Source organism: Barbus barbus (assembly GCF_936440315.1).
Source record: "Barbus barbus genome assembly, chromosome: 4".
In the NCBI taxonomy this organism is placed as follows: domain Eukaryota; kingdom Metazoa; phylum Chordata; class Actinopteri; order Cypriniformes; family Cyprinidae; genus Barbus; species Barbus barbus.
Window position 1 is genome coordinate 18,177,370 of NC_136732.1, and position 16,665 is coordinate 18,194,034.

Consider the following 16,665-nt stretch of genomic DNA (forward strand, 5'->3'; position numbering starts at 1 on the left):
TTCTTCCGCCTACGTCATGTGACCTTCCCAGCGTGACTACGTAATGCAAGACGAGGATTTGTGGTTAAAGTATATGCATTAGTTTTTTTTTTTAAAGAAAATGACCAATCATTTCACTAGATAAGACACTTATTCCTCGGCTGGGATCATGTAGAGTCCTTTGAACCTTTTAAAGCTTCAATCTATTGGCTCCCATTGAATTCCACTATATAGAGAAAAATCCTGGAATGTTTTCCTCAAAAACCTTAATTTCTTTTCGACTGAAGAAAGACATGATCTTCTTGGACGACACTGGGGTGAGTAAATTTTTATTTAATGAGTGAACTAATCCATTAAAAAGAGCTTTTATAGAGTGCTATTTCAGACTTTATTAAAAAAATAAAAACTTTTCCCTGAAAGTTTGTGTTTTGCAAGAGTATGATTGTAAACAAAATGAGGCTGCAAAAGTGGGTTACTAATATGTATGTATGTATGCATGCATGCATGCACATGCAGACATGGCCACAAATATCGGCACCCTTGGTAAATATGATCAAAGAAGGCTGTGAAAATGAATCCGCATTGTTAATCCTTTTGATCTTTTTATTTTAAAAAATCACAAAAATCAAACCTTTCATTGGAGAATAAGAATTTAAAAATGGGGGGAAATATCATTATGAAATTTTCTTTCTTTAATACACATTGGCCACAATTAACGGCACCATTTTATTCCATACTTTTTGAAACCTCCATTTGCTAGTTTAACAGCTCTCATTTTTTTCCTATAATGCCTGATGAGGTTAGAGAGCACCTGACAAGAGATCAGAGACGATTCCTTCATCCAGAATCACTCCAGACCCTTTAGATTCACAGCTCCATGTCGGTGTTTCTTCTCTTCAGTTCATCTCACTTATTTTCTACAGGGTTCAGGTCAGAGGACTGGAATGGCCAGAGCAGAAGCTTGGTTTTGTGCTCAGTAACCCATTTTTGTGTTGTTTTTGAAGTTTGTGTTTGGATTATTGTATGGTTGGAAGATCCAAATATGTCCCATCATAAGATTTCTAACAGAGTCAGTCACTTATTGATTTTTTTTTTTATCTGTTGGTATTAGAGGTGTGCGAGAGAGATATATATATATATATATATAGTAATTGTTGTTTTAGCGATGTGCAATTTGACATTATCGCGTGCGCATTTAGAGTGTGTTTCACTGCATGATTCAATCTAATAAAATGATCACAAAATTCAAGATATGGGGCAGAAAATGTATATATATCATTTCATATAGTTAAAATTACACGAAGAGTGCTGTTTTTTGTTAAAAAATAAGCATGATTGTGATATTGATTTTATACAACAGTTCAATAAACAAGTTAATATTAAGAGACTTACGTTTTAGACATCAAATTGCCTGTTTTTGCTTCATTTAGCCAAAAAAAAATAAAAAATTCAAAACAGCTACAGCACTGTTTTTTGTGTCTCTGAACAACATGACGGTGATTCGTTCCTGAATGAATCAACCATTTAAATGATTCGGTTCAGTCGCAATGACTCACTTGTTAACAGTGACATGCTGCCACCTACTGGCGATTTTAATTTCACATTCAAAGTATCTGTTCATTTTAAAGGTGCCATAGAATGAAAAACTGTCTTTATCCTGGCATATTTAAATAATAACAGTTCTGTACATGGAAATGACATACAGTGAGCCTCAAACACCATAGTTTCCTCCTTCATATGTAAATCTCGTGATTAAAAAAGACCACTGAAAACAGGCGAATCAGAACATAACACCGACTGTGACGCAACAGTCGGGATCACTACGCCCCCAACATTTGCATAAACCCGCCCTTGTTCTAAGTCGGCCGAACCATCAGAAGCTCTGTAGGTATTGTAAATAAACAAGCGCGGACAACAGCGAAAATAACAAAATAAATTTTATGTTCCAGGCCGTGCAGGGGGTGTGAAGTGCAGGGATGGGTTGGTGTCTGTATTCAGAAAGGCACAGAAAGCAAATAACGCGAGCCACTAAAGGGACATGGTTAGCTCATTGCTAGCGGTAGCCTGTTACAGTACATAAGATTTCACTCTCAGTAAGGAGAGATGAGGATGATGGCGAATGACTTACAGATCCTGAGCACCACTGACAAGCATCTGATCTTGTGAAATGTGTGGTAAGTACTGTTGCTCCATAATGTAAACATAGTTTGTGTGATCGCGTCTCTTGAAAGTGAACTATAACGCGATCGATGGATCTTTCAAAAGCAGTTTCAATGCCTCGCATATTAATAACGGCTCCCTGATGCCCGCGTTTTATATACAGTATAATTACCCGACGATATAACTGCGAGAGAAAGTATTTAAATATATATTTTCCTCCCTGTGCTTCCTTCTTGCTGATGAGCCGTACTGTGAAACAGCCAATCAGAGCAGAGCTCATTATTATTCATGACCCTGCCAAATAAGCCAATAACAGACCGTTTCATTCTAGGGAGAAATCCTAGGGTTGTAAATGGACATGTAAAATCGTTTCTGGAGATTTTTTGCCCTTACCTAAGCCACATACCTTCTGTGTAGATATCAGAGAACAATTTAAAATACTGTATCAATGCATTCTATGGCACCTTTAAAATAATTTCAAATATCTGTATTCAATGTTTTATGTTTAAATTATCAAAACATTATGCATTTGTAACTGCAAGTTAAAGTACTCCATGTCTCTCTGAGCTGCATTAAACGGTGTGTAAATACATCTAAATGCCATTCAGATTCTACTTCTGCAAAGATTAATTTTGTTGATACGGGTTTAATTTGTTTGGTAACAGCCTAAATGTCTTATTATTCTAATTGACTGATTTGTAACAAGTTGACTCAAAAGATGCACACTTTTAGAAAAAAAGGCTTTATTAAAGGTAAAATTGCCCATAAAAGGTAAAAATCAATTTTAAACTTATATGATAAGATTAATTTCTATCACTGATGTGAACTGACCACATAGAATATGAAGAATATCAAAAACTGCAGCTGTCCACGGTAGTCAGATATCAGCACAATAACACACTCGGCAAAATATCATCTAATAATCTTTATCTAAAAAATCCCCAAAAATAGAGATCTTTTTGTTTCAATATCGCACACACTAGTTGGTATTTGACGGAATCCATGATGCCATGTGTCTAAACAAGAGGTCTAGGACCTCCAGCAGAAATATAGGCCCACAACATCAAAAATACAGCAGTATATTTCATCATTGTACACATGGGGTACTTTTTATCCATGTGTTCACCAAACCCATCTTGAGTGTTTGCTGCTAAAAAGCTCATTTTTTAGTTTCATCTGACCATAGAAGCCAGTCCCATTTGAAGTTCCAGTCGTGTCTGATAACTGAATATGCTGGAGATTGTTTTTGGATGGGCTAGGATTTTTCTTGAAACCCTCCCAAAGAACATGTGGTGATGTAGGTGCTGTTTGACATTTTTTTGTAAAGGTTTTCTGACCACGAGACTCAACTATTTTCTGCAATTCTCCAGCTGTGGTCCTTGGAGAGTCTTTAGCCACTCAAACTCTCCTCCTCACCGTGCATTAGGACGATATAGACACATTTCCTTTTCCAGGCAGTTTCGTAACATTTTATGTTGATTGGAAATTCTTAATTATTGCCCAGATGGTGGAAATGGGGATTTTCACTGCTCTAGCTCTTTTCAAAGTCACTTCACTAATTTGTGAAGCTCAATTATCTTTTGCTGCACTTTTTTTTTTTTTCATTGTGATGGATGATTTTGGCTTTGTTTTCTCTCCTATTTATATTTCTGTGAAACTGGAAGCCATGGCTGGATAATTTCATGTTCATAATCCCCCTGGAGTGCTCAAAATGGTGAATATGAATGGGAATGAGAACCAAAGAAAAATGGCGCCGATGATGGCAGCTATTGTGCGTTGCTCTCCAGTGTTTGTACTGTTTTTGTTTGTGTTTCCTGTTTTTTGTTTTTCAAATACGATCCGTTTTACCAGGGATGACCTGCTGAACATTTGGCAGAACACACCACAAAATCTTTTACCGGATTTTGAAGCGAGCCGGCGCGCTCGTGAAGCTTCGTCAGCGCGGATTTCGAACGGCGTTGCCTAGCATCCATCTGGCGAATCTCCGCTCTCTACCCAACAAAACAGATGAACTCCTCCTGCTCTCCTGGACAAACAAGGACCTTTCTAACTCTGCTGCCCTGTGTTTCACGGAAACCTGGCTGAATGGCGACATACCGGACAGCGTGCTACATCTGCCTAATTATCAGCTGATCAGAGCAGATCGGGACGTGGAATCAACGGGGAAATCGTGCAGCGGCTGGACGTGCTTTTACATCAATGAGAGGTGGTGTACAGATGTAACTGTGTTAAAGAAGATGTGCTGCTCAGATCTAGAAACGCTCTTAATTAACTGCAAGCCGTTCTATTCGCCGCGGGAGTTCTGCTCGTTCATTCTCGTGAGTGTCTACATTCCACCGCAAGCGCACGTGAACACAGCTTTACAGAAACCTGCTGATCTGATCACAGACACAGAACAACAACACCCAGACTCTGTTTTAATCATTCTCGGGGACTTTAATAAAGCAAATCTCTCCCGCGAACTGTCAAAATACAGACAGCACATCACATGTCCCACCAGAGACAGTAATATATTGAATCACTGTTACACAACGATGAAGGACGCATATCACTCGGTTCCACGAGCAGCTTTAGGACTCTGATCACTGTTTGGTTCATCTTATTCCGTCCTACAGGCAGAAACTTAAGTCTGCAAAACCTGTATTAAGATCTGTTAAAAGATGGACTAATGAAACAGCGGGATCTACAAGCCTGTTTCTCTCTCACTGATTGGGCTGTTTTTGAAGCCGCTGCCATCGATCTGGACGAGCTCACAGAGACTGTAACATCATATATCAGTTTCTGTGAGGATATGTGCATTCCTAACAGGACTCATCTAATCTACAACTATGACAAACCATGGTTCACTGCCAAACTCAGACAGCTCCGTCAGGCCAAAGAAGATGCTTACAGAAAAGGGGATAAAGTCTTGTACAAAAAGGCCAAATACACACTGGAAAAGGAGATCAGAGTGGCAAAGAGGAATTATTCTGACAAGCTCAGGAAAAAATTATCTTCCAGTGATCCTGCTTCAGTGTGGATAGGAATGAAGGATATCACCAGTTACAAGACACCATCCTCCAGTACTGTGGAGAATCAGCACCTGGCAGATGACTTGAACAAGTTCTTTTGTCGTTTTGAAAGATCACCCCACACCCGCCCTGAACACCTCTCCACACAACCTCCAGCAACCCCTCTCTCCCCCACACCTACGATTCAAATCAGCGAAGAAGATGTGTGCCAGGTCTTCAGGAAGAACAAAAGAAGGAAAGCACGGTGTGTCACCAGCCTGTCTAAAAACCTGTGCTGATCAGCTGGCCCCCATCTTCACACAGATCTTCAATAGATCACTGGAGCTGTATGAAGTCCCCTCATGCTTCAAACGCTCCACCATCATCCCCGTCCCAAAGAAACCCAAAATTACTGGACTTAATGACTACAGACCTGTGGCCCTAACGTCTGTAGCCGTGCAATCATTTGAAAGACTGGTTTTGGCTTATCTGAAGGACATCACTGGACCCTTACTGGACACCCTGCAGTTTGCCTACAGAGAAAACAGGTCTGTGGATGATGCAGTCATCATGGGACTGCACTTCACCCTGCAGCATCTGGACAGACCAGGGACTTATGTGAGGATCCTGTTTGTGGACTTCAGCTCCGCTTTTAACACCATCACCACGGAAACCCTTCAGAATAAACTAACCTAGCTCTCCGTCCCCACCTCCGTCTGCCAGTGGATCAACAGCTTCCTGCCAGACAGACAGCAGTTAGTAAAGCTTGGTAAATTCACATCCAGCACTCGAACCATCAGCACTGGAGATCCTCAGGGCTGCGTACTCTCCCCACTGCTCTTATCCCTCTACATCAACGACTGCACATCTAAAGACCCCTCTGTCAAGCTCCTGAAGTTTGCAGACGACACCACACTGATCGGCCTCATCCAGGACGGTGACGAGTCTGCTTACAGACAGGAGGTTAAGGAGCTGGCTGTCTGGTGCAGTCTTAACAACCTGGAGCTTAACACGCTCAAAACTGTGGAGATGATTGTGGACTTCAGGAGAAACCCCCCTGCTCTCCCCCCACTCACCATCATGAACAGCACTGTGACCGCAGTGGAGTCATTCAGATTCCTGGGCACCACCATCTCCCAGGACCTGAAGTGGGAGATTCACATAGACTCCATTGTCAGGAAGGCCCAGCAGAGGTTGTACTTTCTTCGCCAGCTGAGGAAGTTCAATCTGCCACAGGAGCTGCTGAAACAGTTCTACTCTGCCATCACTGAATCCATCCTCTGCACTTCAATAACTGTCTGGTTCAGCTCAGCTACCAAGTCTGACCTCAGAAGACTACAGAGAGTAGTCCGGACTGCTGAGCGAATCATTGGTACAACCCTCCCCACTCTCCAAGAACTGTACTTATCCAGAGTGAGCAAAAGGGCTGGTAAAATCACTCTGGACCCCTCACACCCAGCACACTCCCTCTTTGAAGTGTTACCATCTGGTCGACGCTACAGAGCTCTGAGCACCAGAACGACCAGACACAGAAACAGTTTCTTCCCTCAGGCTATACATCTCATGAACACTCAACAATAAATGTGGAACACACAATTATAATACACTATCCATTCACCACACTCACTAATTTTCTTTATTTTCTCATTTCTAATGCACATACTTGACCTGTACATACATAGTTGTTTATATTATATATTGTGTTTTTGCTGCTTTGTACGTTGCCTTTTGGTTAATTGTTGTTATTCTTTTATTATCTGTGTCCTGTCCTGTTGCTGTCTTTCTGTTGCACTGTGGAGCTTGTCACTACAACAAATTCCTTGTATGTGTAAACATACTTGGCCAATAAAGCTCATTCTGATTCTGATTTTGATTCTGAATATACTTCAGAGATATTTTACTTATAAGAATTTCTAGGATGGCCAATAATTGTCCAATGTGTATTTGAGAAAAACATTTATTTCAGAATGATATTTCCCCCATTTTAAATTCTTATCTAATGAAAGGTTAGATTTTTTTTTTTTTTTTTAAATAAAAGATCAAAAGGATTAACAATGCAGATTAATTTTCACAGCCGCCTTTGATCATATTTACCAAGGGTGACACTATTTTTGACCATGACTATATATGACGAGATGACATTTCTTGTCCCTGACAATTTCTGTAGACCTATTTAGCCTCTCGTTTGCAACAGAATTTTTCAAGACATGAAATATTCAAAAGAATCACCAGAGGTAGTACTTGTGTGTAGTATACTATAAAAGAAAACATGAAAATATCTTGACCTTTTGTTAACTGCAGAAATTATTTCAGGCATTTAACTAAAAACTTATTCAAGTAACCCACTGACTTTTGGGTGATGTAACAAGTGCTAAAATTATAATTAGTTTCCAAGTTTTGGCCTACAAACATACATGGTGTGAGGCCTAGTCAGGCCATCATTGTCGGGCTGACTGGTTTTGCTGACTTATTTCAGTTATTCTGGTTGTTTTCTCTCCTTGTTTTTAATTTGCCCTAATATGAATGAACATCACTCCATAGTTAAAACTGGATTGTTCCACCACCCAGACAATCAGCAAGCAATTTCAGAGAATGGCTTGCTCTAATGGTTCCCTATTAGCAAAGATGTAGCCACAGTGAATATAAACATATATTAATTTACTACATCAAATGTGGAAAAATATTTCTGACACAGGAGTGGAAATTGTTAGAGTAAGGTGCTTAAAATTGTATTTATTTATAGTTACAGCTTTGAACAGCTGATTCAGGAATGAACACATTTGTATGTGGTCTTATCAGATGCAGATTTACCTTACTGTGCCTCTCAGGCATCTTTTACACATTCTAACTGGGTCACTGTATAATTAGTCAATGGTGATACGGTTACTCTGTTTCTAGGAAAATGTTTCATTTCTAATTGCAAGCTGAGGTCTATTTGCATCACATGAAATCCACTTTCACTGTACTTATATTTCAAATTGGCATGGTATCAAGAAATAGGAAATGTGACCACAGGCTGGCTCGTTTTCGTCCCAATTACATGTTACACAGATGTATCTAGTTGTACTTTTCTTGCAACATGGGGCCAGACCAGCAACAGGATATTGTTTAGGAAGCTTACAAATTAGTGTGGGAGTCATACAACCATACAGCTGTCTTGGTGGAATTTAAAACCACATCTTACATGTCTTATAAAAGTGATGAAGTGGGGCAGCTGATACAGTAGGAAATGTAATGTTCCAGAAGGCTCTGAATATGTTTGGGGCTCGCTGCTCTAAGAATAATGTGAAGGAACTGTGTGCGCGCTTGGACATCTGGGATGAATTTACAAATGAAAAAAAGCAGGCATGTTAGTGCTGTTGAGGAGGGGCTTGTCTGAAAGGGAGGTGCACATTAGGGACTTCCTACATTTCTGTGTATCGCTGTTAGCCCTCTTAAACCTGCCTCTCAGTGTATAGCTGTCAGGTGTCTGCCATAGGGATTGTGATTCATTCTGTGAGCTCCTTCCCTGTAAGATCTTGATGTAAACTTCGGGCCATTTAAAAAATGGCCATAATTGTATGAGACAGTCAGATGTCCTAGATTTGTGATCATTATGAGGTTAAGGGAACCATAGCATTCTAACCATTGATTTTATGAGGCTTGTGGTGAAAGAGCATCACTCATCTCAGCTTTTTCTGCTTTCTCTGTCCTCTTTTCCTCTTGCATAAATCTTTCATGCTTCAGCCCTACACTAAAATGTCCTGCATGTAGCAACATTAGAAATGTTCACTGATTAAGCGGAATGGCTTTCTTGAAAGGGGCTTTGCTTGTGCTACAGCCTCATTTAAACCATGTTTGATGATTGCAGATCATTTCCAGTTTTGGAAGATTTTCACTTGGAGTGTTTATTGAAACAACATTTTATTAAAATAAATGCTCAAATGTGTTGATTTGTAGGTCAAACCCTACAGCTGATCTGTTCTCGCTCCCCCTCAGCTTTTAAGCATTAATTGTTGTGAATATGGATAACCAAATACAAAATTATTTACTGGCACCAAATTAACATAGGGACTAGATTACAGCCTATCCTCGGTTGCTTCCCACGGACATATTTTACATTTCTAGCTTCCTTCCTGTCTCCTCTGCCCTTTGAAACTGACCCGTTGAGGAAACAAAGTGTCGGGTGTGTCTCTTGGTTTGCTAACACAATTCTGATTCTTGGCTTCAATGTGTAATTGTGTAATCTGCAGATTTTTACATGCCTCAGTAACTGAATTTTGATGCTGAATCATCATGAATCACAACAACAGGGCTGTATCGTCATAGGACGCAGGGTGGCAGGTTCATGCTGTGATTCAGCAGACGGCACGTACTCCATAATGTGTGTGATATAACATGAATTCTTTTGTGTGTCTTGTTTGTGTGTGGTTGTTCAGGAGGAGAGGATGCGTCGTGGGGATGACCTACGGCTCCAGATGGCTCTGGAAGAAAGCCGTAAAGACTCCAACACAGGGAAAACAGCCAAGAAGAAGAAAGAGGTAGGTACAGCCTCTGAGCGCTTCAACTCATCAGCAGGCCTGAACTGAATCTGTGGCTACACAAAACTCTGTTGAAGGTTTACACATCCCTTACCTCCTGCATGTTCATTTTATTAAAGTGATAGTTTACCCAGAAATGAAAATTGTCATTTACTCATCCTTATGTCGTTCCAAACAGGTACATGTATGATATTCATTCTTCTGTAGAACAAATACATTTTACCTGAATGTTCATTCTGCACTATTTCAAATATCAAAAGCATATATTGATCGGGGGCTGACAAGCTTCGCAACCCTGTGAAAGAACAGTATAAGAACTGTACATATTATGCATCGTATTCAAAGTCTTCAAAAGCCAAATGGCTTATTTAATGATGCTAGCTAACATAAGAGTACAGCAGATCTCTGCTAATTTTTGTTTACCTCAAAAAATGTACAGATTTTGTAGAGCAAACTTGTTTTTCAGTCAATATTTAGGCTTTATTATAGGTTAAAATTTATGAATATATACATACACCACTGCTCAAGTTTGGGGTCATTAAGATTTTTATCTCTTATTAGTTGATCATGTGGTGTGACAAATATATAAGTTCAAATATTCCATGTACTCTCAATTAATGAGCACATAAAAGCAATTCCAAATTGGCAATTCTTTTTAAAGTGTTTTTAGATGGGGTATAACCGCTCACTCCACAGTATGTCAACTTTCCAAATGTATATTACCTGAAAATGTTCAGTTCCCTAAATTCTGATTACTGTGTTATGCTACCAGTTTTTGTTGTTTTACTACTTTAAGCTAAATAATGTCACCAGAAAACAATTTCATTAATCTCTTCAATGAACTTCTTTTTCCCTTTCTTTGCTTGCGGACTTGTTTACTCAAAATGTGAGTATTTATATTCAGATCAGCTTCCAAGTTCTTATTCACTAAAGCTGATGTGATTGCTTTGGATGGTGAGGTATATCTGTGGGCTCTAATCTCATATGTTGTGTGTGTGTGTAGCCTCCAAAGTCTTCTCTGATGGATCTGATGGACCCGGTTCTCGAGGGCCCTGCCGATCAAACATCGGACCCTTGGGGAGCAGGAGCTGCAGCAGCAGGCCCCGTCTCAGACCCCTGGCAGTCCTACGGTAAACAGACACACACAAACTTGGAATTGACAATATCAGTTAGATTGTAAATATCATGATGTTTATAAAGCACTTTTGGTTGGCAATTATGTTTCCTAAAGAGTGTCAATAGACTTGTCCATCTTGGTCTTGTTAATTAAATTTTTTTCATTTAAACATCTGCTTAGCAGCAGTGAAATGGATTGAATGATTCCTCAAGAGGGAAACAAATCACCCTTTTAAACCATTTTGGAGAAAACGCATAAATATTCTGTCAAATGGATGAGGAATGAATCTCTCTAAAAAAAGACACTATTTTTAGTTTTATTATCTTGAAGGCAGACACACAAACACTAGCTAGTTTCTCAAGTAAACACCCTTCACATACAAGATCACATTTGGCTGTGGCTAATAATAGCACATTGACAACAGTTTGTATCAACTTCCTGATGTGCCGATCATATTAGGCTTTGTACTAAAAAAAAAAGAGCCCTTATCCTACCAGGACCATTTGCATAATAAATACTAGCTTTATTGTCATAATTTAAGGCAGATTTGAATCTAATTTTATCAAATAAAAAAAAGTTAATGGTCAGAATGTGAGGACCACCTGTTTACCAAAAGCCTGCTTTTCTTTTAGAGCCACCCCTCCCCCCTCGGGCTCTCTTTCGTAATGTCGTTTGGGCCTGTAGCCCTTCGTGGCAGCTCAGTAATGTAGCTAGGCCGGTAGTTGTGCATTCCAGTGTGAACAAAACAAAGAGACTCAGTATTCAGATCTACACTGGTTGAGAGAGCGCTGAGCCTGTAAAGAGTTCCTCTTCCAACAGCCTAGTTCTTTTAAGTTTAAGCTGGACTAAAGTCATGAAGCGTATGGAGAGCAGCACTGAGGCAAGTGTGCATGTGCATGGGGTGGTGATGGCGCAGTGGATAAGACGCATGCCTTTGGTGTGAGAGACCCGGGTTCGAATCCACTGAGAGACACCAATGTGTCCCTGAGCAAGACACTTAACCCCCTAGTTGCTCCAGAGGCGTGCGACCTCTGACATATATAGCAATTGTAAGTCGCTTTGGATAAAAGCGTCAGCTAAATGAATAAATGTAAATGAATAAATGCATGTCATCTTGAAGTGGAAACAGCAAATACTGCCGTATTCAAACACAAGTTTCACTGTATATTCAATAACCTTTGCACCCATTTTACTTGCCTGTCACACTCATTTGTTAAATAGAATTTCTCTTGTTGTTGCTACTGTTTTTAATATAATTTTGGCATTGCCAGTAGGTTTAAAATAATGGATCTCATATTTTTGAATATATGTGATTGATCTTAAATTTTAGTCTGGTCTCCAAATAGTTATTTTTCTCTTCCTGTCATATTGTAGTTTGTACAGGTTTAATCCATTTGGTTTCTGTTCTGAGTGAGTTAAACATTAAATGTGAAGATATATTATTAGGAATGCACCGTTATGAAAATTTTGGCCGATACCGGTAACAGATAATTCTTTATAAATGAAAGCCGATAACGATATGTTGGCCGATAAATCTAAATCCAAATGTTTATATAATTTTTGAGCCTGACTACAAAAAAGTCTCACCATTAAAAACATTAAACACTTCAACATAAATCAAACATAAAGCAGCCTTACAAATAAATAAATCAATGCTTAAATAATGCAAACAAGTCACTGGACAAGATGCATGTAAAAAAAAAATCATGTGCCATGGATAAATTAAACGGAATAGCCTCCGCACCGACAATTAAATTATTTTAATTAAACCATATTGTTCATGAAAATACTAAGATAAAAATAAAAGTGGTGGTTATTATTATTAATATATCAATGATTTTGAAAAAGTAATATCTTAAATTAATACCAAATAGCCGCATGCAGTTTTAGCTGCGTGTGTTGCTGAAGAGCTGAATGAACACCGGTAAACTGAAGCGCTTATTATTTATACAACAAACATAATATTATATAACTTATATATGCACAAAAAGACGCAAATGCGCAAGTGATCTTAAACTAAGTTATGCGCTAATAAGATGTGACACGCTCTTGGCTCTTCCTCCAACAACGCGCTGAAACACGACAAATTAAGCCAAAGAATTCACAACGTTTTATTATAATAGTGTTCTCATTATAATATTATATATATTATAGTCGCAATCATAGTTATTAATGTTGTGCATTGCTGTTCGAGCTGCGTGCTCTGAAACTGAAGAGCTGAATAGGGTATATTTAGTCGATGAATAACGATTAGTCAACATTATCGACAGCGTCGGCAATAAAAAAAATTGTCGACAAATTCTTGCTGTCGAGTAGTCGTTTGATCTCATATGACCTAATGTTAGAGCCTGCAATACTGTGGTTTGTCCAGTGTGGCGCTGTAGTGCAAGTGTAATTCAGCCCTCCTGGATGCAATTCAAGAGAAGACACACGCAGCGCTTCAGAGCAAATATATCCGAACCTGAGCGCGTTTGGATGAATATGTAAATGTATACTTTCCTCTCAGTAACGAAATAAACACAACAAAAATTGACAGCAGTGTGAAAGCAGCAGTAAAAAATTCTTCTGATTACAGCGATGCGGATGTTTGCATGAGCTCTGCAGTTCAGTAACGTTACTCCAGTAAAGTCCGGTCACATCATGTTTATTTTTATAGTTATGCAATAGCCTTATTTCAAACAGATTTACGGTATTAAACATGAAACACCAGAGTCAGTGTTGCTTTCAGTTAGAATTACAACTTGATTTTCTGTTAACCAGCTCTCCAGTGTGGAGCTAGTTAATGATAAAATATTTTTATTAGTGGGAAAAAAATATTTTCTAAAGTGACAGTTTGACTTACAAAGATCAAAGCTTGATCTAGCTCAGGACTGTTTTGGTTATCATAACCCTATAAGGTATTTTAAGACATTATGTTGTGAATAAGATGTTAGGCAGAATGATGTTATTCAGTTACTTTTTCATGTAGCTAATTAAATGGTGAGTGTCTCTGTCTGTCATCTCATTTTGTGTGCCAAATACATCTATTTGTATAATGAATTGGTAACACTTTACAATAAGGTATCATTTGTTAACATTAATGTATTAATTAACATGAATGAACAATACATTTATTACATTTATGTATTTATCTTTGTTAATGTTGGTTAATAAAATAGTTGTTCATTGTTTGTTCGTGTTAGTTCACAGTGCATTTATCAATGCTAAAAAACACAACTTGTGATTTTTATAAATGCATTAGTAAATGCTGAAATTAACATTATCTAAGATTAATAAATGCTGTAGAAGTATTGTTCATTCTTAGTTCATGTTAACTAATGAACCTTATTGTAAAGTGTTACCAATTAATTGTATAATAATTCTAATTACATAATATGCTTTTCTAAAGCTGAAGTAACCTTTATTTATGTTTAGAATATGTATAACTTTTAATAATATTTTAACTAATTGCAAAAGCTAAAATAATCAAGGTACTAGTGAAATAATTGACGATTAGTCGATTGAGCGTTCTAATAATCGTTAGATTAATCGATTATCAAAATAATCGTTTGTTGCAGCCCTAGGGCTGAATGAACACTGGTAAACTGAAGCACTTTGCTGGCAGCTTTGACACAAGGAAATGCATCATGAGATTCATCATCTATTTATACAACATAAACTTAATGTAATATTACAACTTGTGTGTACAAAAAGACGCAAATGTGCATACGGTATATAAGTTTTATATGTGTGTTGTATCTAATAAGATGTGACACGCTCTTGGCTCTTCCTGCAACAACGCCCTGAAACGCGACGGATTAAACCAAAGAATTCACAACGTTTTATAATATGTTCTCATTATAATATTATATATATGATAGTCCCAGTCATATAGTTATTAATGTTCTGCGCCGTTGTTTGAGGTGCATGCACTGAGCTAAAGATGATCACTGAAGCGCTCTATTAACGCTCTATTAGCTTAACCAAACGGATTCTATAGGCCTATGAGATAAATCACATATACATGCATAAAATAAACACAATATTACAACCTACAATTCCACAAAAGGCTGCAAATGCACAAGCTAACAAAGTCGGCATGAAATCAAATTGACAGACTTGACATGCACGTTGCACTTCAATGTATTTTCCTTTTCGAAGTGATTCCAATAATATTTCATGCAATTAAAAACCATCATGGCAAACAGTGCTCATCTGAAGTGCCTCTGCAGGAAATAATGCATTATTTATCGGCTTTAATATGTTGGACAAATTTTCATATCGGTTCGATAACGATAAAAATGAACACTTATCGGCCGATACAGATTATGGTGGCCGATATATCGTGCATCCCTATATATTATTGATGATGTAACAGTAATTCTGTGGCCTTCTCATTTATATCGGTCTTCTCTTAATTGTGTTGTGCTTAAAATTGTCTAGTTCAGTGCATCTTATGAGTGATTCATCTGTGCCTTTTTTAAATTTTCATAACTTTTCATAACTCTTAGGGGAAAGTCGTGGCCTAATGGTTAGAGAGTCGGACTTGTAATCCAAAGGTTGTGGGTTCGAGTCTCGGGCTGGCAGGGATTGTAGGTGGGGGGAGTGAATGTCCAGCGCTCTCTCCACCCTCAATACCACGACTGAGGTGCCCTTGAGCAAGGCACCGAACCCCCAACTGCTCCCCGGGCGCCACAGCATAAATGGCTGCCCACTGCTCCGGGTGTGTGTTCACGGTGTGTGTGTGTGTGTTCACTGCTGTGTGTGTGCACGTTGGATGGGTTAAATGCAGAGCACGAATTATGGGATGCAGAGCACGAGTATGGGACACCATACTTGGCAGTATGTCACTTCACTTCACTTTTTGTCATTTTAAATCAAAATGTCATAACTTCCTGTGAAATGGCAGACTAAGACTCCCATTCGGATCTACTTCCATTCAGTCAACAACCTATGGATAGAAACAAGTTCAGGCACTTTTTTTTTTTTTTTCCCCCCCAAGTAATCCGTTTCATTCGGCTGTCACAATATGTAAGAATAGATCTGCTACTTCCATTATATTACAGCTCATTAGGGTTTGATTTAGTTTTAAAAAATTAGCTCTGAAAAAGGCCTTTTTCAGTTATTGATAAGAGTCAGTGTAAAGGGAGTAGCAGTGGTTTTTCATTGTAGTGTTACCTGTTGTGTTACTTGAGGTGTGTGTGTGTGTGTATCATCCAGGTGCAGCCCCTAAGCCAGCTGCTCCTGTGGATCCCTGGGGTCTTCCCAATGCCTCTTCCTCAGTTGCTCCTCTGAAAAGCAGTGACCCCTGGGGGTCAACCCCGGCTCTTGCAGCTGCTGATCCCTGGAGCCCAATGCCTGCCACCCGCCCCAAAGCCCCTGCCACAGGTGAGCTCTGAAAACTGAAGTTCACGTTAAAATGTATTTGTGTTACATTGAGAAATAAAGACTGTTCTCTTATTTTACAAAATCTTTCTTCAAATTTAATCCCAACTGTCTTCCCTCAGTAGGTAGCTTTGATCTTTTCTCCACACAAAATGATACATCCAGGGAGGACCTCTCTGAGTTTGACAGTCTTCGCTCCTCAGCAGTGACCGGTAAATGCTGACTACTAGTTAAATGAAGCATCGTCTGTTGTTTGGGAATGACATAAGATGTGATGTTTTTTTACAGGTGATGTTAGAGGAAGCTCTGCCTTGCCATCGCAGACCAGTTTGTCTGTAGGCTCTGATCTGTTTGATGTACCGAGCTCAACCAGAAAAACTCCAGAGTCTTTCCTGGGTCCCAACGCCGCGCTTGTCAACCTAGACTCTCTGGTCACCAAACCTCTCCAGCAGGCTCCAGTCTCCAACCCCTTCCTCGCTGGAGGTAACCTAAACCAATTACATATTTCTAGGAGATCACTTGTACATTTACAGGG

The 16,665-nt window shown here is 39.0% G+C and overlaps 1 protein-coding gene across 6 annotated transcripts in view; it reads left to right on the plus strand.

Annotated features, from left to right (window-relative positions):
* The window catches only part of LOC306869028 (epsin-2-like), a 41,226-nt gene that overhangs the window by 20,984 nt on the left and 3,577 nt on the right, over window positions 1-16,665 (plus strand). For 2 of the 6 annotated variants that reach the window (XR_013784143.1, XM_079415576.1), the window contains exons 4-8: window positions 9,548-9,649; window positions 10,662-10,779; window positions 15,966-16,133; window positions 16,253-16,342; window positions 16,419-16,613. Coding sequence is in view for 4 of the 6 variants with exons in the window: in XM_079415576.1 (XP_079271702.1) it covers window positions 9,548-9,649; window positions 10,662-10,779; window positions 15,966-16,133; window positions 16,253-16,342; window positions 16,419-16,613 (673 nt within the window). In the remaining 2 variants the exon portion in view is untranslated. Of the gene's footprint in view, window positions 1-9,547; window positions 9,650-10,652; window positions 10,780-15,965; window positions 16,134-16,252; window positions 16,343-16,418; window positions 16,614-16,665 lie in introns of all 6 variants that reach the window. The other 4 variants (XR_013784144.1, XM_079415574.1, XM_079415575.1 and 1 more) reach the window with 3 other exon arrangements.